Source organism: Asparagus officinalis, chromosome 5 (genome assembly GCF_001876935.1).
Source record: "Asparagus officinalis chromosome 5, Aspof.V1, whole genome shotgun sequence".
Taxonomy (NCBI): domain Eukaryota; kingdom Viridiplantae; phylum Streptophyta; class Magnoliopsida; order Asparagales; family Asparagaceae; genus Asparagus; species Asparagus officinalis.
This window is the reverse complement of record NC_033798.1, coordinates 128779189-128802907: the sequence shown is the minus strand read 5'-3', so window position 1 is coordinate 128802907 and position 23719 is coordinate 128779189. Positions and strand designations below refer to the sequence as shown.

The following is a 23719-nucleotide window of genomic DNA, read 5'->3' as shown; positions in this document are numbered from 1 at the left end:
GAGATTGCTACAAAAGTAATCATTAGTTTTACAAGCATCCGACATTTATTTGAAGGTGTAAGTATCCAATCCCAAATCTTAAACACTATTATAATTTTTTAAAAGTCTTAATAGCTTAAAGATAAATAATATTGCAATACAAATCTAACGTCTTGACGGTTAATGATTTTCATGTAAATTCAATCCATTTCAAAGAAAACAAAAGTGACTAATACCTCTCAAGAGCTGAATTAGCAAAACTTACACGTAAGAGTGCAAATATACACATCATCAAATATAGTGAAGGATAAATACAGTGCGATGATCAGAAACTAAAATTCATTTTATCTTAAAAATTGATAATTAATCCGCGCCTGTTTATAGAGGATAAAAGTTTAATGGGTGTTATTAGGCACTCGTTAAGAGATGAGAGAGGGTAGAGATAATGAGAAAAATTAGTACAAATCAAAATGGACCCGCTTGTCTTTCATTTTTGTCTATCTCGCTCATTCTCTAACAAGTGTCTATGAGCACTCGTTAGAAATATCGAAAGAAATATTATATTGTATTACTTATTTTTTTATAATCCAGTTCAAAAATAAAACTAATATTATAAGAGTCATATTGAAAGTTGAAACCTCATAATCGACTGAATTATCTGCTATGGTTATTGTATCAAAAGCTAGACAGTCCATAAAAAAAGTGAAGCTATAGTCTTAATTCCTCACCGAAATTTATGACAAATTCTGTAACGGACCCGACCCGACCCAAACCCGATGCATATCCGAACCCATCCCGATTCTTTTATGGGATCCAGCCGTGAAGACTGAATAACATCATCACTCGCGATGCCATACCTTTCTTAATCCGTCCTCACTATCAAAGGTACTCTCTCTTTTTTTCTAGGGTTTTCTATTTCCTCGATAATCGATCTAAATTCTTCTTATTTTTTCTTGTAAATTAAGATAGATTTACTTGTGGAATCGAACTTACCTCGTTTGTTGACAATTTTAAGAGTATTGTAATTGTCTGCGATCAGAAAGATTTCTCTTTTATTGGCAATATTTTTAGTCATATTTACCACCCAAAAAAAAAAAAAAATTCGCGGAGACCATGTAATGACCTTGTATCTATTTCTCAAATAAGAGATATTTTTGCTAAATTGAACAGGAACACTCTCAAAAGCTGTTCTTTGATGATTATATGATGTTAAATTATGATAAATGCTGTGTGAAGTTGCTCTTTGATTCTGGACTGGATTTTTCTGCGGATGTCTTAGCACGCGTCGATGGAGTTCTGTTCAAAGATTTCTTTTTTTAAGGTAGGGTGTTGATATCAAATTATGATGATTCACTCTGGAAGAAGTTCTATAAGCCAAAAGAGAGGTATCAAGCTCAATCCTTAGAGCGGAGAGCTATTAAAGCTTAGTTACCTGTTACACATAGTTTACTGGGTGTTCTATAACGGAGAGCTATTAAAGCTTAGTTACCTGTTACACATAGTTTACTGGGTGTTCTATAATGTACAGTCTTAAGTTAGAGGCCTTAGCTATGCCTGTTTTTAGTTAACAGCTTTAATAAGACAGATTGAGGAAGATTACATGGCGTCTGCATTTATCACCCATATATAGAGTTTTGAATTTTGTTGCCATACTGACAAGAAAATGTTCTGTTAGGTTTACTAATGTAGAACATAACCCCCCACCCCACCCCCACCCCCACCCAAAAAAGAAAGGCTTAAGCTCAGGTCATTTGGAATTCTCTGCTCAATTCAATCGAATTCGCTCACTGTATAAAAGGGTGGCCTTATTACTATCAATTTTATCTGAATATTGAGAAAAACATGAGCTGGACTACCAAGTCACTGGAAGTTGTTGTTTAATAGATAGTTCTAGATGTTCTGGCTGCTATGTGTGGGGTGTGTACATCTTATGTTAGTCTTTTTGTAGGACATGAAGATCTCATTTAATGTCTTATCATGAAGAATAGGCTGTTGATTACCCTTGAATACGGTGGTTCTATTGGTAAAGCACTAGAAACGCTATGAGGATAGAGTTTAGAGACACTATANCACACATCTACTCACTTACAAGATGCACGTCGTGATACATTCCAGAACAACTAAATTTATCTCCAAGCATGTTGAGTTTATATGAAACCCTTAAAGACTGAGTCATTAGGAATTTCTTTTGATGAGTTCTAGGTGTCAAAGTAGTAATACGGAAAAAAGCTAGATATGCTCTTTCTTTAGACATTCGAACCTTATAAACAACTTAGGGTATTTTTTTGCAAACTCTTAAAACTGGGTGAGGACTGAACCTGACCCAGTTTTGAGTTAATTTGTGATTGGCAAAAACTGGGCCAGTGGCCCAGTTCTTGTTAGGCCAAAAATAGGCCTGAAAACCAATTTAGTGTTAGACCAGTGTTTTTGCCAAAAGTTGATTTTGTTGTCGAATTCATTATATCTTCGGTCGATTACAATAAATTCAAAGAAAACAGCCTTTTTATAAGACTCTTTTACACAACAAAAAGAAAATTACAACTCTTGAGAAAATAAACGCAGGATCGTTGTTTGGATCACTGCTTTCGTGGGATCTTTGCCTGTGCCGGGAGCGCTTTGACTCGTGGACCACCAAATCACAGATTCTGATTGAACCGTGAGGGGTTTATGATTCTGACATCGTTTATCGAAGTGAGAAATTGAAACGATATCTTATCGATGTAAGATAGTCGTTCTTCTTGAAATCAAGTCAAAGCCTGATTATCAAGGATTGGCCGTAAGATCAGCACTTCTGCTCTCTCTCCGCTCTGGATTGCTCTCAAGTGCTCAAAATGATCAGCCACTTGAGAAAATAGCCTTCGGGGAGTATATATAGCCTCTAGGAACAGTTGGCAGAAAACATGTTCGCGAGACAGCTTTTGCTGTCTCGACGGGCGAGACAGTGTTTGCTGTCTGCGGCCCGCCGAGACAGATAAACACTGTCATCGGCCCGCAGAGACAGTAAACACCTGTCTCAGCGGAACAATACACCACAGGCAGCTTTTTCATCTAACTGCCTCCACGTTTCAAAACTCGTTATTTATGGCAGTTATCACACGTGATTCTCGCCCACGACGTTTTTCACGTGTCTTGAACAGTTAGTGGCCACGTAGTAAGGCAAGTTTACAAAGGTAGTTTTGACCATCGAAAGCTGTCTCACGTGCGAGACAGTAAATTCCTGTCTCGCACGGCGAGACAGTCAAGTCTGTCTCGCACGGCGAGACAGTCAAGACTTGTGTTCTTCTGTCTTTTTGGATAATTTCCTCTTGAGCTGTATTTGGATATCTTTCAGCATTTTTTGACGCCTATAACCAGCACCCCTTGGTCCAACTTTGAACTGGTTTAGAAAAGAACTCCAGGATTGAACCTGGCCCAATTTTAGACGAGTGCCAAACACACTCTTGTGTTTGGCAAACTGCTAAAATTGGGCTAGGACTGAACATAGCCCAGTTTTGAGTTTGCTTTTGATTGACAAAAATCGGGCCAGGTCTCGCCCAATTATTCTTAGGCTAAAAAAGGCCATAAAACCAGTTTAGTGTTGGACCAGGGGTAGTGGTCCAACACTAAATTGGTTTAGAGTAGAACTAGGTCAAGGTTGAACCTGACCCAGTTTTTGGGTGATTGCCAAACACACCCTTAGTGTTTGATCGGTAACGGTTTTGCTTATGTGTCAAATGTATTAGTAAAGATATGATAACATTTTGCATGCTTCATTCACATTCAAGATTCAGCTTCTTAGGGTTGGCAGGGACTGTAACGATGTTTTCCTTCTGGGGTTTGCGTGTGCTTAGTTTGGTTGCTGGGTAAATATAATGCAAAAGGGATTAAAAAGAAAAAAAGCTGATTGCTAAAAATTAAATTGCAGAAGATAATGCATAGGAACATAGCTGAGTGCTAGAGTTAAATCACAAGACTTTATCTGATAGAGGCAAACTTCGTCTTGTAGCTATCTCAAAGTTTTTTCATGGGCGTCAATTTTATTAAAACAATTGCCTGGAAACACGATAGAAATAGAAAAAGTATTATATGTCTTCAGTTTACTATGCACATATATGTTTTATTTAATTAAGTGCTAACTACTTGCATGTCTTTTTTTTTTTGAAGCTCTCTTTTCTCTATCATTAATTTGCTATTATTGTAATGGCTATGTTTCTATATAATGGTTCAATCCGTAATGACCTCCTTCAAGATCACAGAACTGAATCCATAATTGGATGTATTTCTACTTTCAAATCATGAATTTCTTTGATGAAAATGCATTCTCTATACATCTTCATTTATATGATTTTGAATTTTCATGGTTCTGTAGATCTGCTTAATTGAAACTAGTAAGATAAGGAAGGTCCAGTCTTCGACGATAAAGTTACAGTGAGTTGTTCCTGAAGAGAGTGAGAGTCTAGCAAAACTTTTGTTCTCTTGTCTAATATTTAAAATTAACATGCAACATATGTTTGGAGACACCATTTCCTTGAAAGGTTAAATTTGTTCGTCTTTCTAAATCTTATCACACCAGACTATGGGGAAACAGGAGCTTCAGAATTATATTTAATTGTCATCATTATGTATGACCGTCACCCCATTCTTAATAAATCTAGTAAGCGTTATCACACTGTTTATTGACTCTTGATAGTGCTGTTTGATGTGCGTTTTTAGTTCACATTAAATTGGATGACTTATCTCCTTTAGCCGACATTTTGCAAAATTTTCCTCTTTAATCCATCCAACCATTTCTGTAGTTATATGAATAGACACTCTCTAGGCAGAGTAAAAAGTCATTATAGAATCTCCTCGTCTGATCAAACTTCTCTGGGTTTTTTCATAAAAAACACCTTCAAATACGGTAATTCCACCAGAACCACCTTTGAATTTCAATTTATACATAAAGCACCTTTAAAGTGTTTCTTTCTTTTTCTTTTTTCTTTCTTTTTTCTTTTTTTGGTTGCAATCAGCCACCTCCTAGTCAATTTTTCACTAGAAAACCAAAACTAACCTTAAAAGATGCTTCAATGAACACTGACCTGTTAATGAAGATAAAGACAAAACTTGTTGCCTGTTACCTTCCAATCTTGACTGCTGTTCTTACCAAAATTTTGATGTATATACCTAAGGTTTCAATTTCATATCTGTCATCTACCACCCATGAGGATAAGGTCATGATTCATGACCATGCATTTGTTTGTGTATACACTTGTGAACACTTCCTTTCACGATTTTGAGAAACATAAACGAAATAGAATCAGAAAATAAAGGGCATGAAGAAAGCAATAGTAAAAAAGATATAGGAGGAAGGAGGAAGTTAAGGAAGGGAAAGAAGAGGAGAGAATGCAGACTTTCAGTTCATCAGTGTGTCTAATGTCAATCCCTAACCTAAACCATATAAAGTATCAATCAGTTGTTTTCTTATTTTTATTTTTATCTTTTTAATATTTGTCACCACAGGATCAAAGGAGTGACATTGCAACGATTACTAGGTATAAAATACCTAATCCTGTTGGGATAGGTATGCTTTTACCTTCTGATAACTTGTGGCATTATTACGTTAATAATAATAATATTATTATTTTCCTTTTAACTTTTATAGCTAACTATTAATGTGTCTGAAGACAGACAAACATAATGTGACATCATATCTGAATTTTGATACTCCCGTTCACGCTTGTATGCCAAATGAGACACAAATCAAAGTTGCCCAAATCATGGTTTCAGCAAGTACATAGCCTTTTCCTATGATATTGTCTGAATAAAATTACAGTGGACCATTTAACTTCTCTGCAGAAATCCTATCCAAATCTTTTTTTCCCATTTATTGGATGATCCAGCACATATCGGTTAACATTCCCTAGCTAAAATTATCTTGTTAGGGGTCAAATTGCTTTTGGCAAGAAGAAACCTTCACGTGTTGTTTGTACATCTTTTTGGTGAATCTTGAAGCATATGTCTACATCTCCCCTTTATTGACTTAGACGACGTGAACAAGTAGGTTCTGACCTATTGCTCAAATACTTCGACAAATGACACATATCTACGTACTTCTACCATTGTACTTGATGGATACATATCAGACACACATGTTAAAATTTGCAACATATCTCAGATGAATTGAAGACATCATGGATGTATCCGAGACTAAGAAGTTAAGATCAAATGTATGAAGTCACAATTGTATTTTATCCTTAGAGGCATTGACGTTTAGGTTCTCAATAAGGAATATGTTTTGATGTATAGCTGGAAAAAATTCACAATATTGAGAGACCGAGCTTTTTTAATATTTCTAGCTTTATAGATTCATACTGTTGGTAGTGACCATTAGAAAGCCATGCGGAATTTTATTATTATTACGTCCATGACGTATGTGTATCTTAAATCTTTAGGATACGTTATATTTGTGTGTTGTACCATATCACTATATTGTATTTTGTGTGTTTGTGTGTGTGTGATTTTCTATTTATCCATGTTATAGTTGTGTGCTATTTTTCTTCTTCGAAATTTTCCATAGACCATATGGCCATATCTAGATAGAAAAACTTGTTATCGAGACAAATTTTTTTGCTTTATCTAGGTAAGTTGTGAGCACTTGAGCGTAAAACTTAGGAATTGCTGGTCCCACAACTCATTATTGCAGAAATTTCCATGGATGCCCGAAGACACGCATATGAGGGACGGGACCTTCATGCTCCTGGAATGATGCGCCATGGCCCCTTTCCTGGAGAACTTAGACCTGCTGATCCTCGTCGCCCTTTAGAGCCTCTGCCGCCACCTGAGCTTCTGGAAAACAAAATAGCTTCTCAAGCTGCTGAAATAGAGAGGCTTCTGAGGGAGAATCAGAGATTGGCAACAACACATGTTGCCATGAGAGACGAGATAGGAGCCAATCAGCAAGAGATCCACAGAATCAAATCACATATCGGGAGTATCAGGACTGAAAGTGATATCCAGGTCAGAGGACTTATGGAGAAGATTAGGAAGGCCGAGGAAGATATTCGTGCTGGTGAAATCGTGAAGAAGGAACTACAGGAAGCCCATAAGGAGGCACAGAGCCTAATGACCAAAAGACAGGAGTTGGCTAGTGAAATTCAGGTGTTGACCGAAGAATTACAGAAAATCAGTGGCGGCGACAAGAAGATGCCTGAGTTGCTTGCTCAGCTAGATGGCTTGAGGCAAGAGCATCAGAAATTACGGTAAATTAAATTGGCCTAAAATTTTTGTCGACTCCTTTTTCGGCACTTTACATATGACATTTTTCACCTTTGCTCTTTGCATTATACCTGATACAAAATTGAGTTTTTTGCACAATGTTAGTTTGCAAGATATCTGTCAAAACAAATAATTTTATGGGTTGAGAATCTATTTGGTAAACCCTTGCATACCATAAAACTAGGATCAAGTGCATATTCCTCAATTTTTGAAGGGACTGTACACAAATGATTAGCTCCAATTGAGTACTTGTTTGGTTGAAAAGGCATATAAAGCAGATGCACCAGGCTAATCTACTTGGACCGAAGTAGACTCAAAATGATATATAACCATATATCCGTCTATCCGTTTTCCAGCATGGGGCTGCACCTTACCTCGTACCTTTTTGCTAACCATATACACACCTGAACTGAATGTACGAGTGACATTCTGGCTAACAATGTTATGCTCTAGACATGTTTGGATGAGGGGATAACTGTGTACATTCTTTGTTAAGAATAATGTCTAACTTCCATATTCTTTTTGCATGAAGAGCTACATTTGAGCGTGAGAAAGGTTCAAACATTGAGCAAGTGGAGCAGATGCGAGCCATGGAGAAGAATTTGATATCATTGGCAAGGGAAGTGGAGAAGCTACGAGCGGACGTGATAAATGCTGAGAAGGGAGAACAGCTGCGCAGTAAACATCCATCCTATTTTGAAATCTCAAATTACTTATTTCATCTTCTAAATTATTCTTTTATTGTATCATGCAGATGCGGCGATGAACCCTTATGCTGGAACTTTCAGCAGCCCAGCTTCTTTATATCCCCCTGTAGGTCAAGGCGTCGCCTATGGCCATGGTTATGCTCAACCCTATGTCGATGGTTATGGAAGGCCTCTGGTTCCTGTGGCTGGTGTTGCAGTTGGTACGAGTAATGTTAGTCCAGTTGATGCAGCAAGAAGAGGTAATATTCCTTAGGGATATTGACGGCACGGTTGTTTGAATTGAGGGCTTACAGCAAATACTGGAGTGGAGATGTTCAGGTATTTTCAGCGAAAATGTACAAGGAAAATGGTGATTTTTATTATATCGGTTGGTATCCGGATCATTTGAGTAAGAAGAAAGTTAGGTTTAGAAAATGTTAATGGTTCTGGAACTCACTGTGTTAGCTGGACACTGATGCTGTATTAAGTTGGAGATTGATGTTGAAGTGTTTTGAGCGCATTTATGGTGGAATTGGGTTGTTTTGGGCGCGTGCTTACTAAGTGATGGCGTCGCTTTGTAGGAGGAGGTATTTGTTTAATCAAGTCGCTTTGGTACCGAGATCGTGCGTAACTTGAAGTCGACTATTCTTTGGTTTACATTTCCTAATTTAGTAACTTTTTCCCCATCTTGATTCTAAACACATAATCTCCAACTATACGTTTTAACTTAGATTAGTCAATCCTTTGCACTGAAAGTAGTTATTAAAGGAAATAAAGCACAATTATTAGAGTTTCTCTCGAGTACAAAAAACTCTGATCATCTAGTCCCTGAAGTAAAATTAGTTGCAAGGTAACAAAAGCTCGTTGTCCTTCCACTTCCTAGTTGGTTTTTAGAGGACGTGGAGACCGTGATGCTGGTGTCGGAGGCTTCGGAGCCGAGTTGGTTGAACTTAGTTTAGTTTTGGAGGATGTGGAGGCTGAGATGACGTCGAAGACTTCGGAACGAGTTGGTTGGAGACAGTGGCGGAACCAGCCTTGTGTTGCCCTGGGCAGCTGCCCAGAGCAAGAAAGTGATATCCACACCTTGATGATGATGACGTCTTCCTCCGAGCAAGAAAGTGATATCCACACCTTGATGATGATGACGTCTTCCTCCGCATTTCCGCACTCGATTGCCCTTTCAGCTTTGGGGTCATCATCAACCGCGACGAGCTCTCTGTGCGCAGCTTGTAAATTCCTCAGGTGAAAGTGCCAGCTGGACTGCGTGTTCGCACCCTACTACAACCCACAGAAATTTGTGAACGTTCACAAGGTGTTTGGTGCCAACAACGTGACGAAGATCCTCAACGACCTCAATCGCGACTAACGTGAAGATGCTGTGAACTCCCTCGCCTATGAGGCTGACATGCGTCTCAAGGATCCTGTCCTACGGTTGTGTCGGCATCATCTCCATCCTTCAGCACCAGCTACGCCAGCTCCAGCTAGATCTAACCCTAGCCTAGGCCGAGGCCGAGCCTCTCCACGTATCAGAACCAGAACATCACTAGCCCCAGCAACTATCCACACTTCTTGATGAGCAGAGAGAGCAGCAGCTCAGCTGACGGTGCTCGACACAATTGCTAACACCGGTCTCCTCTACTTCCTCTTGCTCGACACAATCCCTTTATTTTTCGCCTACGGCAAACAATAATTCTGGCTACGCCACTGGTTGGAGGAGGATGATGTCAGATTTGGAGACTTCGGAGTGACGGAGATTGTTGGAGGAGGATGCAATCGGGTTGAATGTCGAACGACGGCAGCCAAGCCGTTCGCATTCTGCCTTAATAGAAACTGGAAACATACGCGATGTAAAGCGTGATACGATAATGCAACGTTAAGGATGATAGTATCGAGCACTGTTCCTTCCACAATAACGACTGTTGCATCTCCCCAACTTCGCTCAATAACACAATAAATCTCTCTCTCTCTATCTCTGGCATGAGATTTTTTTATTTTTCTTTTTCCTTTCTTTCGTTCCTTTCTTTTTTTTTTTTTTTATGAAAGAATTGGACATCACATCTCATGTTCAGTAAGTGCTATTGTGCCATTTAGTATTAATAAAACGGGGCTTTTTTGTTAGCATTAATATAAACCTATAATCGACGAACTTCATCACAACTTTAAAATGTTAACAGAGAGTGAGTGACATCACAACAGCACATGTTCAAATCTTGCTGACTACGAATTTAACTTGAACTTTAAAAAAGTGTTGCCACTGTATTTTGTAAAGATGGTTGAAGAAGAAGGATACTTGATAATTATAAGGGGAAAAAAAGAAAGAACCGCATCCTATTTTCTGTGTCGGGGGGGGGGGGTGGTTGAGGTTTGTTACTTTGATGACCGTTCTGTTTGTGCCAGCAGTATTGTGCAAAGAAAAAAAAGTGGAAAAAAACAAAAATAAAATTCCGTTGCCGGGACTTGAACCCGGGTCTCTCGGGTGAGAGCCGAGTATCCTAACCAACTAGACTACAACGGATGTGATGACCCTCCGAAATAACGATGATATCAGAACAATAGGCAATTAACTCCAACATCGATCATACATTCATGCTTATAACAGAAAACATACAATGTTGCTATAATGATTAATTCCAAACTCCATTGCCATTGACATCAAACTTCCAATGACATCATCCGCTTCTTTCAATCTATTTGCGTTAAAATAGCGTTCTAATGAGCTAATGCAGAAACTGTGAACTCTATTAGTCTGAAAATTGATATTAATTTAAGAATAAATTTTCACTGTAGACTCAAACAGAATTTTAATTACCAAAATCGACCCGTTTTATGCCACGTAGGCTTAATCAAATTTCCTAATTAGTCGGGGTTGTCAACCCCGACTAATTAGGAGTTGTTAAACCGGGTTTTAAGGCTTCTATTTGGGGTTTAACAACTCCTAATTAGTCGGGGTTGCCAACCCCGACTAATTAGGAAACTGGATTTAAGCCTATGTGGCATAAAACGGGTCGATTTTGGTAATTAAAAAAAAATCGGTCGATTTTGATAATTAAAATTCTGTTTGGGTCTACAATGAAAATTTGTTCTTAATTTAATGTACCATTAATGAATTCCAATTAATCATTTGCTAGCAAACTTCTACTGGCTGGCTACATTGAACTTCAAATGTAGGTTTGAGTATGCGCCTATCTATCATCATTTTATTTTACTCCAAAATCCAAAATATATCGTCTCAAACTTGGATAATGTTTGTTTCAGATCCTATAATTTTAGGATATGGATTTCACCATGAGATTTGAAATCCATAGGTTTTTAAACATGGGTTGAGATTTCTAAGAAATTGTTTGTTTCATCAATATTTTTGGATATACGATTCTATAATTTGTATTTTGTTTGTTTCAAACTCAAATTGTAGCATTACAAATTTTAGAATTTGAAATCTAGTCTAAATCCTCTCCCAAATAGGGGATTTCAAATGCTATAATGTATTACTTTTTTATTATTTAGGTATTCAATATTCCAAAATTTATTCTGAATCAAACAAAGGTTATGGACACCGTAAGGGCCCGTTTGGTTGCTGAAAAGAGGAGTTGAAATGGGCAACAAGCCTGCCAAAACTGATAAAAACACCCCAAAAAATATCAGTTTTGACAGACTTTCTTGTAAAAACGCCCCAAAAAATGACGTTTTTACAAGAAAGTCTGTCAAAACTGACAGTTTTTGTCAGTTTTGGCAGGCTTTCCCAAACCCTATTCAGCAACCAAACGGGTCCTTAAACTAAAAAACACCCGCTTTTTTATCCTAGAATTTGTAATCCATCCTTTATATATATATAAGTAGGCCCCTCCGACATTTTTTCGACACGTGAGCGAGTCCACAACACCATCCCATGGCGACCCGTGATTATGGGAACAAAGCAAATCCTCTCTGTCCAAAATAATCAGCAATTTTCTAAACCACACAGCTGGCCTTGGAGATTCGCGCTATTAAGTAAGCTCTCATTTTCCCCGTATCATTATCATCGACAAAACCAAACCAAATGGTCATCGTATTTTAGTTATAGCGACAGCCAAAGCGGGCCCCACAAACCCGATAATGGACACTCAAAGCTCGAATAAAAAAATCCCCTTCTCCACGAAATTAGGGATCGCGCTCGCGCTCCCGTTTTCGTGCGAAAAATTGAAACCTTTATTAATAAAACTAGGGTTCGGGCTCGTGCTCCCAATTTCGTGTGAAATTAAAAAAACCTTGAATTAGAACTATCTCGATTCTTGTGAGTAATGTTCTTCTTTTCCCCTTCGATTTTCGATTTTTCAGTTGTAGAATTTTCGTATAATGATCTTCTTTTTATTGAAATGAGGGTTTGCTGGGGATTGTTAAATGAGAACGCTGGCTCGAGCTCTTCTCAAAGCTCGAACCTTTTCTCGTGCTCGGCAAGGATTGCATGCTGCCCCAAATAAATTGGATAAAAGTGAGAAGAAAAGTGACTGGCTTGCTCGTTCTTTCTCAAAACCCTCGCAAATTAAAGAATTCAAGAGAGTTTTTGATGCGAGGGCGCTGTCCCTGAGGTCTCTTTCGAGCTATGCAGAAAATGATTCCACTCAAGGTATTCATTTTATTCTTTTTTATTCATTTGTTTCATACTATCAATCAATTTGCTGTTAAAATTGTGGGTTTTAGAGCTAGATGGTGTGGATGCTGGAAAGAGAGGTCCTTTGTATGAGTATGAGCGGAGAGTTTCATCGGGGGAACTTGTTGATGGTGATAGCTTTCAGGTCTGAGCTGATTAATTCCATTGTTCAGTATGCAGTCGACAAAATTTATAACTGGTTTCTGTTTTAGGTTGATACCCTTCAATTGCTACAAGGGCTCTATGACCAGCTAGTCGAGAATGAGGATAAGTGCCGATTGGATAGATATAAAGCATCTGAAAAATCTGGGAGGTAATTGTTGAAGATAAACTAGTTCTTTGAGCAATTGAAGTAGTTTTTTTGAGTTCTTTGTTTGTTCTTAATGGTTGCCTATTGCATCACTTTTGCAGGAGTAGGTGGTTATGGTCGCGTCTCATGCCCCAGTCTTCTTCTTATTCACCAGTTAAAGGGCTGTATCTTTACGGAGGAGTAGGGACTGGAAAGACAATGCTTATGGATTTGTTTTATGATCAGCTGTAGGTTATTGTTCCTGGTTTACTTTCCTGTTTAATTCTGTGGGGGATTTTCATATTTTTTCATGCAGGCTGTTAGAGGCGATTTCCCCCCCTAGAGCATGACTACGTATTACATGTATTATCTTTTTTCAAGAGAAGACGGTGGGTTACATAGAACATGACTTATCTATGTTGTTTCATCACAAAGAAGGTGATGGTAGTGAAGTTTTGGTCCACTGCAATTGATTTAGTTCCCAAGGATAAGAAATCTTTCTTCGAAAGTATTTTGTGATCCTTCAGTTTTCTATTTCCCCTGTGGCTAAGAGTCACTTAAGAAGAAAATGAAAATAAAAATCCTCCATGCGTCATGTACTCAAGTCATGGTGGTATAACAATATTGCCTCACTGGCTGTTGCATGCGAATATTAGTTTATTTAATGCAATTTGCAGTAGATTATGAAGATTGGCGACGTTCTAATGTATTATCATATTGTTCAATATAATATAGAAGGCTCGAATTATGGGATCTTATTTGCTATCCAGTCCCAGAATCATTAAGTTACATTCATCAAGGTATATCAGAAAGAATAGCTTTCACCTTTCAGTTTGTTGTAGAAGTACTGGTTAGCAACTAAAGTCGATCTCTATGTTTATTTTCAATCTATACATCCTGAAACCATTGGAAAAAATAAAAATTCAGGAGGAATTGTAATGCTGCATTAGCAAGTTGCTAACAGAAGATTTTTTATGTTTTGTACTTGTTGGCATCAACTTGAGGACATATCTTTGAGGCATTAATGCAAGCTCGTTTCTTGATTATTTCAAATTCTGCCATATTCATTAATAAAGTACTGGAAGCATATTGGTCACGTTTGGTATTTTCTTGGTGGCACTTCCTTGTCGTTATAGATTTCTTATTCAAAATAACGTGCTAATTTCATAAGCTGTAGCTAGTTTATGTCTTGAGGTACTTGATTCATATGATTGAGCAGCATTGCTACCATTTGATGCCACTCATCTTAAGGCATCCAGATCAGAGAGTGGCTCTTTCGGACATATTTTTGAGTGGCATAGACATAAATCTTATCCCATTTCGTGCTTGTTAATGGTATTAATACAAACAACACCCCTCGTTCACAGCATCCTAATCAATTAGAAGTTCTGCATGGACATTTTTTATGTCCATCTGGTTCATCTCTCCAAGAGTTATGAATTCAAGCTTTACTACAATGATTTTGTACAGTGAAGTACAAGAGCCGTGATATATATTCTTTTGGGATCGTACATATTATTATCACTATGTTTGGACGCTCTTACTTCTCATGGAAGAGCCATGACATATATTCAATCATATTTTCTTTTAGGATCACACATATTTTTATCACTGTATTCGGACCCTCTTACTTCTCATGGAATAAGTTATATCTTGTTGTTTGTACAGACCATCTACCTGGAGGAAGAAAAGAATACATTTCCATGATTTTATGTTGAGCGTCCATAGTCGCTTACAGGTATTGTAGATTTATGCTGTGATTAATCTTTTAAGATCTAACATGAGTATCATTTTAGCATATTTTCTCCTTTATACTTGACTCATAAAAACATGTAACGCACTCCTACTATGACTTCTGTAGTATATTTGATTTTAGTATATGAATGCAGATGCATAAAGGAGTAGAAGATCCGCTCGAAGTTGTTGCAGGGGAAATATCAGATGAGTCAATTCTTTTATGTCTCGATGAATTTATGGTATGTTAGAAATACAGGGGTAGGTTCTTTTGTCACTTTGTTATATTCTATATCTCTATTTTGCTGTGGTTTTAGTATTGATGTAAATGGTAACTTGTAGGTGAATGATGTTGCTGATGCTTTGATATTAAATCGTCTTTTTGGGCATCTTTTCAGCAAAGGAGTTGTATGTACTCAACTTTCCTTTTGAACCTTTTAGATAATTCTTTGTGCACACAATTGACTGCAGTCTGCACCTACCACTTCAGTTTAAATTTTAACCTCAAGATGGTTAGTTTTAATCCAGGTCCTGCTCTCCACTTCAAATCGTGCTCCAGATAATCTTTACGAAGGTGGTCTTCAGAGGGATCTTTTCTTACCATTTATCGCTACCCTAAAGGTACTTAAGAATTTACTACTTTGAAGTATGCTTCTTTTGTCTTTCACTTTCTTTTTCATACACATGATATGACATACCTACCTTAATTTAACCCATCAATGCAGGAAAGATGCACTGTTCATGCAATTGGTTCTTCCACAGATTACCGAAAAATGACTTCTGTAAGTGTTTCACTGAATGCTTCATTTTCATTTGGAATTCAACAAATTACTGTCAGCAACTTATATCTATTTTTATGTGCAGGCTGAGCAGGGTTTCTATTTTATTGGACATGAATACTCTGGACTTCTTAAAGAGAAGTTTCAGCAGTTAATTGGGAAAGAAACTCCTGGCCCACAAGTTGTGGAAGTTGTTATGGGAAGAAAGCTGCAGGTTTTTAATATTTCAACAGTAGTCCATTTTCTTTCATTTAGTATATCAAAATTTATTAATGGACCTATTCCTTTTTAGGTTCCACTAGGGTATAATGGATGTGCATATTTTTCATTTGAAGAACTCTGTGACAGACCTCTGGGAGCTGCAGACTATTTTGGGTTGTTTAGTGAGTTCCTCAACTGACTTGTATTTTGATATGAAGAAATCACTAAAATGCTGATGAATATATGAGACAAAAACTCACTTATTTTCTTTTCCTTGTTGTTGATTCTAATTAGCTATTTTTAATTCCTTTTCAGAGAAGTTTCATACATTAGCACTTGAAGGTGTCCCAAAATTTGGGATCCATAATCGTGCAGCAGCCTATCGGTTTGTTACACTTGTTGATGTATGTTGATGATTCCTACAAAGTCCCATGCTTTTATTACTATGCAGCAAGTTGGTTCTCTGTCCAATTTATTTCATCAACTTCATGCTCTTGGGGGACTTTAGCCATCACGGTCCATATGAACCATATTTTGGTCACTAAGTCAATGAATATCGTAGTGGTTTATTTATAAATATGAAACTTCATTTTGCTGCATATTTTATTTTACTTTTGGAGAAAGTAGTGTGTACTCTTGCTTAACGAGACAGCAGTTTAGCACTTGATTTTCTGATGAGGCATATGGGATATATGATTTAATCAGCAGGATTCTCAATCAAGTTGTGAAACTTTAGTGTTGCATTCTGTATAGTTTTCTAGTGGGAGCTCCAATCTATGGAATTATAGTTTCGAATTTTAAAAAATGTTCAAGTATGCCATCATTGTGTCTTTGTGGAGTAGTCTGTTGTTTATAGTCAGTTTTCCAGTGCATGGTTAGAGTCATTAGACTAATTTAAAGACAATGCCTGGGCAGTTGAGAGAAGATTAAGAGTAAAGTAGCATTCTGTTCTTTGTAGGAACAAAAGAGAATTGGTATTAATGTTTGAATCACACTTTGGTTATATAAATAGTAAAATATCGTTGTTGGAAATGACGCAAGACATATTTTCTCTAGTTAAATTATATTACTTGGTTATATTACCAGATGGATTGCTGGTATCATATTTTTGGATCTTCAAAGAAAAATGTTGATCTCCCTAAAGGATAGACACCAGCTGTAGACTATCAACACTAGGACCAGCTACTCAATCTGTCTCGACTAGGACTACCAGGTCTTTGCATGTGGTTTATTTGGTTGAAACATTCGATGCACCACACTAATTGCATCACCTATAGAGAGGGAACTATTCACATGCTAATCCATCTCATATGTATCAATGCCCAACAATTCAAGATTTACTTAATTGTTAGACTACATATATTAAATGATACCTGATAAGATCATGGACAGGTTAACCATCTGTATTTTAGAGGTCATGTGTGTACCTCCATCAGCTTAGCAGCATTAAGGCCTTTACTTCAATCAAATATCATGTGCTTTATATCTCTGAAAACCCAACTACGGTTTGATACATGATATGTCTCACAGTCACTTATCAAAATAACTGTGCAATATAGCACGAATTGTCTCAAGAAGTTTGACACGACAACTTTTTTCTGAGTGACACGGTTGTTTATGTTAGTATTTACTTGTCCGTTAATGGAAGTATCATGTGGAAAATAATACTACAGTGACATTTAGTTTGTGAAAATAAAGTTCTATAGATTCAAGAACATAAAATAGGCTGTGTTTAAGGTATGTGTACCGACATAAGGCTAGCAAATCCTCATTTATCACAAGAATCAAAGTTTGTAGCAGTAACCATATTGCATGGTGATGGTATTAAATCCAGGAAAAATTAGTTATGATAGTTGTCATTTGTCAACAGAGAAGGAGCACATTTAGATCTGAAAGTTCATAGAGTAAAGAAATGCAAGCTTCAGGGCCTCTCCATGATGAGCGCCACATATATTAAGCTTTAGATAGGCAGTATCTCACACTTTTATAAGTAATGAATGTGGACAAATACCAAATTGGTGATGTTTACCTCTAGTTTGAAGCCTGTACAAGGACACATTCAGTTAATCCCGTAATTTAAGAGGAATAAAGTGACAGTGTTTACATCTAGAAATCAGAAGCCCGCATAAACCTAATTCAGTTCTTTTATTATACGAAATTGATTGGTTTCCCCTGCCTACCAGGTTAATCTCTAGCTTAAAGCCAACATTTTATTCAACCTAAAAGCTAAACATGTGACTTTATGGATCAACAACCTATTAAACAACATAATGTTCTTGTGGAACCTAGACTGTTCTACGCATACATATCCAACATGGAACACTTTTTTTTATAGTCTTCTTCACTTGGTTGGTGATCGCATCACAGGCTACACTTGGCTCGATATGGAATCGTAACAAATCCTTTTTGCAGGTGATGTATGAGAACAAGGCCAGATTGTTGTGTACAGCAGAGACATCTATGGCAGAACTTTTTGAAAGAATCGTGACGGTTGCTGATGCCCAAAAGATATCTCCTAGAACATCTTCTCGATCACTGAAAAAGGATGATGTTGACCTCTGTGTGGACAATGAGCTAGGATTTGCCAAGGACCGGACCATTAGCAGGTGTGATCCCCCTGAACTATTCCAAGCTCTTCTATTTTTCAGGCAGTGAGTGATAGCTAGTTAAATGGAATTTTGTTGCAAAGGACATAGAAAGCAACCAGGGATGTGAAACAACATATTATTTCTATCCAAGCCATCAAGCACTCATGCTTCATAGAGCGGATATTTAAATGAATACTATTTTTATGACCTCGATACTAGATAAGATGATCTAACAAATGTTAGCATTTTAGCAGGCAGTTAAGGTGATAGTGAAGCTTCAAAAATACAAATCCATGCTTTTAAACACATGATTTTGGCATGATTTGCATATTTATGCTTTGGTTCATTTTGAGAGTTTCTGATGGGGGAGTTACCATGTTCAAAGGGAAAGATTGAGTTTCCCTTTTCACTTATTTTTCAGTTTGTTTGGCTTCATCACATTTTTTCTTTTTCGTTCTTTTATTTGTTTGTTGGTTTATGCCTATTTGATGTTTTGTGTATTGTGTTTAGAGTTTTACGAATCAGAAATTCATGTAGTAAATTATGGATGAATGAGTCAGGTTTTATTTTGTGATTATGATCATTACAGCTCAGCCCATTAATCTCAGCCACAATCACATGATAAACCCGGCCCATTAGTCCATGTTTTATTGCATGAGTTTACGATCAATACAAAACACTAAACGCAGTACACCAATGAATGAATATGCACCAACCAAAAAATAAAGAATAAATAAATAAATGAAAGAATGACGAAGTAAAATGTAGTAGGAAGGGAATTCCCAAAAAAGCTTTTTACAATTTTTGATTTGATGTTTATAAACAGCATAAATCTAGCATTGAGAGGATTCTCCCTCAAATTCCCTGCATTGGAATGTTATCTGCATATGATTAATATGTGATTGTACTGTGCCCAGAACATATGTGCAGGGACTTCTATACGTTTGGTATTGGATGATATATCTCGTTTCCAATTAGCATATTTGATGATTGTGTATACGTGCTTTAGCTATTCGATTTAATGAAGTTCCAAAATGCCTACTTTTTCATTCTTTCCATTTGTAATTTTGCAAATAGTTTTGTGTGGCTTAAATGACGCGCATGGATAACTGAAATGCACATAGAAAATGCTGAAAACTTCAAAGTTTACTACTACTTTTCTAGATGCTGCTCGTGTGAAAACCCATTATGTGGCTGTTACGTCTTACCGTAGACGTGCTGATAATATCTGAACTGTATTATTTAGTACACTCATCTAGTTTAGTATTGGAGAATCCATGAGTTTTTATGCCAAACTTTATTTGGTGGACAATATGATATAAAAACAGCATGACAGATAGCAAAGACAAACAATTCACTTTCTTTACAAGAATTTGGTTTTCTTTTCCCAATGTTGAAAATTTATCGTTGCATAGCATTTTTTCTGGATTAGGATTCATGGACTTCAATCCAATGATTTATTCAATGTCATTTTATAATTATGATTAATACTTTCCACATCATTTTCCTTTTGTTATTTGATTTTGCATTTCAGATTGACAGAAATGAACAGCAAGGAGTACTTGGAGCAGCATGAGGCCAGTTTGCGGGAATCAGCACACCCAGGATAATTTTGGGTGATTATTTAAATTCAACCGACGTATTCAATTTTGGGACTGTCCTACAAATGTAGATTATAATAATGTAATAAAAATAATTTATATTATATGCATCAACATCGAGTTATGTCTTTTATATTATATGCATCAACATTGAATTATGTCTATGTCGGATATAATTGGTGATGGGTAAGAAATTCTCATTATTTTTTAATGAGAAAAATTTAACGCATCATGTAAAGAATACATATCGAGGCTCGAGTTCTAAATATGGAGCCATGGAGATCCTGTATTTGGGTGCAAATTTACTGTTAGGAAAGAGAAAGGGAAAGAAAAGAGTATATAATCTCTTTAAGGTGCAAAGATCAATGTTTTGTCGTAGCCATATACAAAATTGAGATGCGATGCCCACAAGACGTATGGACTTAGTGCTAGAGTATTGTTATTGTCCTTAAACATCCAATATGTTTTTATTGAATATTAATTAAGTTTTATTGTTGTACATATTGTTTGGGTATCTTTTATATAATTGTTATATTATTCTTAGAAGTTATTTTGTTAGATCATGCATTGTGATAGTCACTTGTTTGGAGATATGATCTAATTCAAAGGTTTTTTAAATTTGTGCTTAACTTATAACTAGTATTGTTATATGAGGTTATTATGCATGACAACGACATATGAGATGTGATGGTTGATCTCAGCTATCGGGAATGAAGATTCCCTGAGTATATGTCATAAGCGCATATTTAATATATGTAGCACAAGATCTTATTTGGATTCTCTAAGACGAGTCACCTAAGAGATAAAGAATTTGAATTGTTACGTGGTCTCTTAGACTTGATGATATTATCATTTTTGATTTGATAATTTAATATATTTTGATATGATGGTTAAACTTGTTTTACAAGTGCTATATAACCTGATATGTTGGGTTATTAGATTTTATTTAAGGAAATGATGAATATCTAGATAGGATCCAGTATACTCATTTTTATGAGTTAATTTATCGTGCATGTTACATGAAGATATTAAATTTTCGTCGACAGGTGGTTTTTAAAAATTAATTTTCTTATAAAATAAAACATTTTGATGTTTTAAAATGATTTTTATTTATGTTTATGGGATTGAAATTTTAGGAATGAGCAAATAGTGATTTATCCTGCTCAATAAAGTTGTCTAAAATAAATTAATACTGGAAATGACTGAATGTAAGATAATATTATTCACGAATATTTAATCACATATTATGGAAGAGCTTTTATGAACAGTTGGTCGGATAAGGATTTGATTGTTAAATTAAATTATTAATTTGATTAACAATTGATTCTCGATATGGGACCCAATTGGTCTCATTAATGTCATTAGAAGAGGTTTATATGCAATACAATTATATTTCTATCCTAATTGTTATCGAAAAAATATTTCATCTTTAAATGTTATGGATATAGTTTTAAACAACTAAGAATTATTTTGAAATTGAAATCTATAAGGCAAGTCCAATCCTATATATATGATTCATATGTAGCCTTATGAAAAAAAAAAAGAAGAAAAATGAAAAAAAATATTTTGAGAACCTATCTCTCAGTAGTACTCATCTTCGGTGACAGTTGGATTTCAGTTGGAGGTTTTTTCTCTTGAGGAGCTATTTCGTATTGATCTTGGGACAGATTATCGAAGAAATTCCGAAAGTTTTTCACGTATTCTTCTAGATTTTAATTAATTTTGATTAATCTACATGATATGCAATTTCCGTTATGTTGTATGCTATGTTTCCTACACTCAGAAAGTTGAGTATCTTTAGAGGAACAAATTTTCAAAATAAACCCATTCAAACTTTTAATCCCAAAAATCGACTTACTCTACATTTTTTTAGCAAAATCGACCCACTTTCTCGCTACGTCAGCGTCGTAGCCAGAAAGTAGATCGTTTTGAAAAAAACACGATCCTAATTAGTCGGGGTTGCCAACCCTGACTAATTAGGAAGTCCGTCCAGCTTATGTTGAACAAAATAATCGGGGTTGGGAACCAGACTGTTTCAAAACGACTCAATTCCAAATGGTCGGAGTTCCCAACCCCGACCATTTAGCATTTGTGCACAGATCAGTCTCTCTTCCTCCTCGTTGCAAAACCTCCCCCACACCCTTTTTCTCTCTCCTCTCAATTTTCATGCTCCGCCTCTCTCTCTCCTCCCCCACTCCTTGCTCTTCTTCTCCTTCACCCTCTTCTTCTCCTTCACCCTTTCCTTCCTCTCCCTCGCCCTCCTTCTCTTCTTCCAGTACCGCCTCAACCGCTAGTGCGGGCTACCATGTGTGCGGGTCCTACCTCAACTCCACGTGGCGGTACGACTTCCCCAAGGGCAGGCCTTTCTCCTCGATCTTGGGCAACTTCCTCGACCGGGGAATCTTCAACGTCGAGGACGACTTGTGACGCTTCCAGCGCAAAATGGTCAGCCATGGGAGGGGAGCTGGGGAGAGCACCGAAGGAGGGGGAGGAGGAAGCGGTGGTGGCTTTGGCGGGTTGAGAGAGGCGGTGGAGGAATTGGGGGAGGAGAGAGAAAGAGGCGGAGCATGAGAATTGTGACGGGAGTGGAGGGAGCAGAGGAGGTGGAGGAATTGGGGGAGGAGAGAGAAAGAGGCGGAGCATGAGAATTGTGACGGGAGTGGAGGGAGCGAGCAAGTGGTGAGAAAGAGAGAAAAAGGGAGTGGGGGTGTAACGAGGAAGAAAAACTATTCTGAGAATACACCGCTGCATACAAATGCTAAACTGTAGGGTTAGGAATCCTGACCATTTTGAATGGAGGCTTTTCAAAGTAGTCGGGGTTTCCAACCCTAATCATTTTGTACAACATAAACTGGGCGGAGTTCCTAATTAGTTGGGGTTGGCAACCTTGACTAATTAGGATCACGATTTTTTTCAAAACGACACACTTTCTGGCCACGACGCTGGCGTGACGAGAAAGTAGGTCGATTTTGCTAAAAAAATGTAGAGTGAGTTGATTTTCAGGACTAAAAGTTGTTAGATCTTAATCATAAAACTTTAGATCTAAAACCATATAGCCATGATTAATTCAAAGAGATTAAACAACAATCTAAAAGAGCGGAAGCTTATACCTGAATCCATTGATTGATCTTGATTTTGGGTTTTTGGATCTTCTAACCTTAGGGTTTTCTCTAGAACCGAATTTCTCTCTTAGATGGGGTGAAGAGAATTAGAGAATGTAACCCTAGATTAGGGATCATAACCCCTTATTTATAGATGTTGTACTTTTGTAATTTGGCCCCTCAACAAATTACAATTACAACCTGGTATCTGCACATATAACCCCATGACTTATTTAAATACTCATTAACCCAAATTAATTGATCACTTTAGTGGGTTATCCTGAAAGATAGCAATACACATTGATTAATCATATGTGCTCACAATTAGATTTATTAGATTAAATCCAACAATCTCCCACTTGGGCACCATATGATTCCTTAAATTGTGTATAACCTTATGAGCTCAAAAATTGCTATCACTGAAAAGGTATTTCCGAACAATCTCGTCCATTGACTATATCAATATAGGATCAAAGCGGCCTTCATCACATTTATCGTGACTCGATCCATCAATGGTCACATATACCAATACAATCAAACGACATAGATCAATCATGGATGTGCAGCATGAAAATTACATGCAATGTGATCAGTACATGTCTATTTTTGACTGGTCCTCCTTAGTGAGGTCAAAACCAAATATAATGTAACAGAGTGTCTTAACTGAATACTTTATTCTGATCAGACAATACAACTAAACACAGAGCACCACAATTACAAACTCCCACTAAAACATAATATCCTTAAATAATACCACACCCATATGAGCAGTATGCTCATAAAAGACCTTGGGTGGTAATCCCTTAGTAAGAGGATCAGCTATCATGGAGTTTGTCCCAATGTGCTCTATGGATATCTGTCCACTCTGTACCCTTTCTTTCACAACCAGGAACTTAATGTC

The 23719-nt window shown here is 36.9% G+C and overlaps 2 protein-coding genes and 1 non-coding gene across 6 annotated transcripts; 2 read left to right on the top strand and 1 right to left on the bottom strand.

The window, feature by feature from the left end:
• LOC109841304 (protein FLX-like 4) lies at window positions 719-8441 on the top strand. Of its 3 annotated transcripts, XM_020410232.1 has the most exons (5): window positions 821-864; window positions 5458-5518; window positions 6641-7196; window positions 7745-7890; window positions 7967-8441. In XM_020410232.1, the coding sequence occupies exons 3-5, from the start codon at window positions 6649-6651 to the stop codon at window positions 8170-8172; spliced, it is 900 nt and encodes a 299-aa protein (XP_020265821.1). In that variant the 5' UTR covers window positions 821-864; window positions 5458-5518; window positions 6641-6648; the 3' UTR covers window positions 8173-8441. The 3 variants fall into 3 exon arrangements, with proteins under 3 accessions (XP_020265819.1, XP_020265820.1, XP_020265821.1); XM_020410230.1 differs by lacking the exon at window positions 5458-5518 and having other exon boundaries at window positions 719-864; XM_020410231.1 differs by lacking the exon at window positions 5458-5518 and having other exon boundaries at window positions 779-864; window positions 6578-7196.
• On the bottom strand, window positions 10341-10413 carry TRNAE-CUC. The gene has a single exon. It is a non-coding gene; the product is annotated as a tRNA-Glu (tRNA).
• LOC109841303 (lactation elevated protein 1-like) lies at window positions 12013-19745 on the top strand. Of its 2 annotated transcripts, XM_020410228.1 has the most exons (15): window positions 12013-12168; window positions 12256-12501; window positions 12576-12670; window positions 12738-12838; window positions 12937-13062; window positions 14483-14552; window positions 14704-14790; window positions 14891-14956; window positions 15077-15169; window positions 15274-15330; window positions 15413-15541; window positions 15620-15710; window positions 15844-15932; window positions 17941-18134; window positions 19651-19745. In XM_020410228.1, the coding sequence occupies exons 2-15, from the start codon at window positions 12276-12278 to the stop codon at window positions 19724-19726; spliced, it is 1500 nt and encodes a 499-aa protein (XP_020265817.1). In that variant the 5' UTR covers window positions 12013-12168; window positions 12256-12275; the 3' UTR covers window positions 19727-19745. The 2 variants fall into 2 exon arrangements, with proteins under 2 accessions (XP_020265817.1, XP_020265818.1); XM_020410229.1 differs by lacking the exon at window positions 17941-18134.

Coding starts and splice junctions, on each gene's coding strand:
- LOC109841304 (XM_020410230.1), top strand. CDS start 6,649: ATGGATGCCCGAAGACACGCATATGAGGGACGGGACCTTCATGCTCCT. Junction 7,197..7,744: donor CAAGAGCATCAGAAATTACG/GTAAATTAAATT, acceptor TTTTGCATGAAG/AGCTACATTTGAGCGTGAGA. Junction 7,891..7,966: donor GAAGGGAGAACAGCTGCGCA/GTAAACATCCAT, acceptor TGTATCATGCAG/ATGCGGCGATGAACCCTTAT.
- LOC109841303 (XM_020410228.1), top strand. CDS start 12,276: ATGAGAACGCTGGCTCGAGCTCTTCTCAAAGCTCGAACCTTTTCTCGT. Junction 12,671..12,737: donor TTGATGGTGATAGCTTTCAG/GTCTGAGCTGAT, acceptor TTTCTGTTTTAG/GTTGATACCCTTCAATTGCT. Junction 12,839..12,936: donor GCATCTGAAAAATCTGGGAG/GTAATTGTTGAA, acceptor TCACTTTTGCAG/GAGTAGGTGGTTATGGTCGC.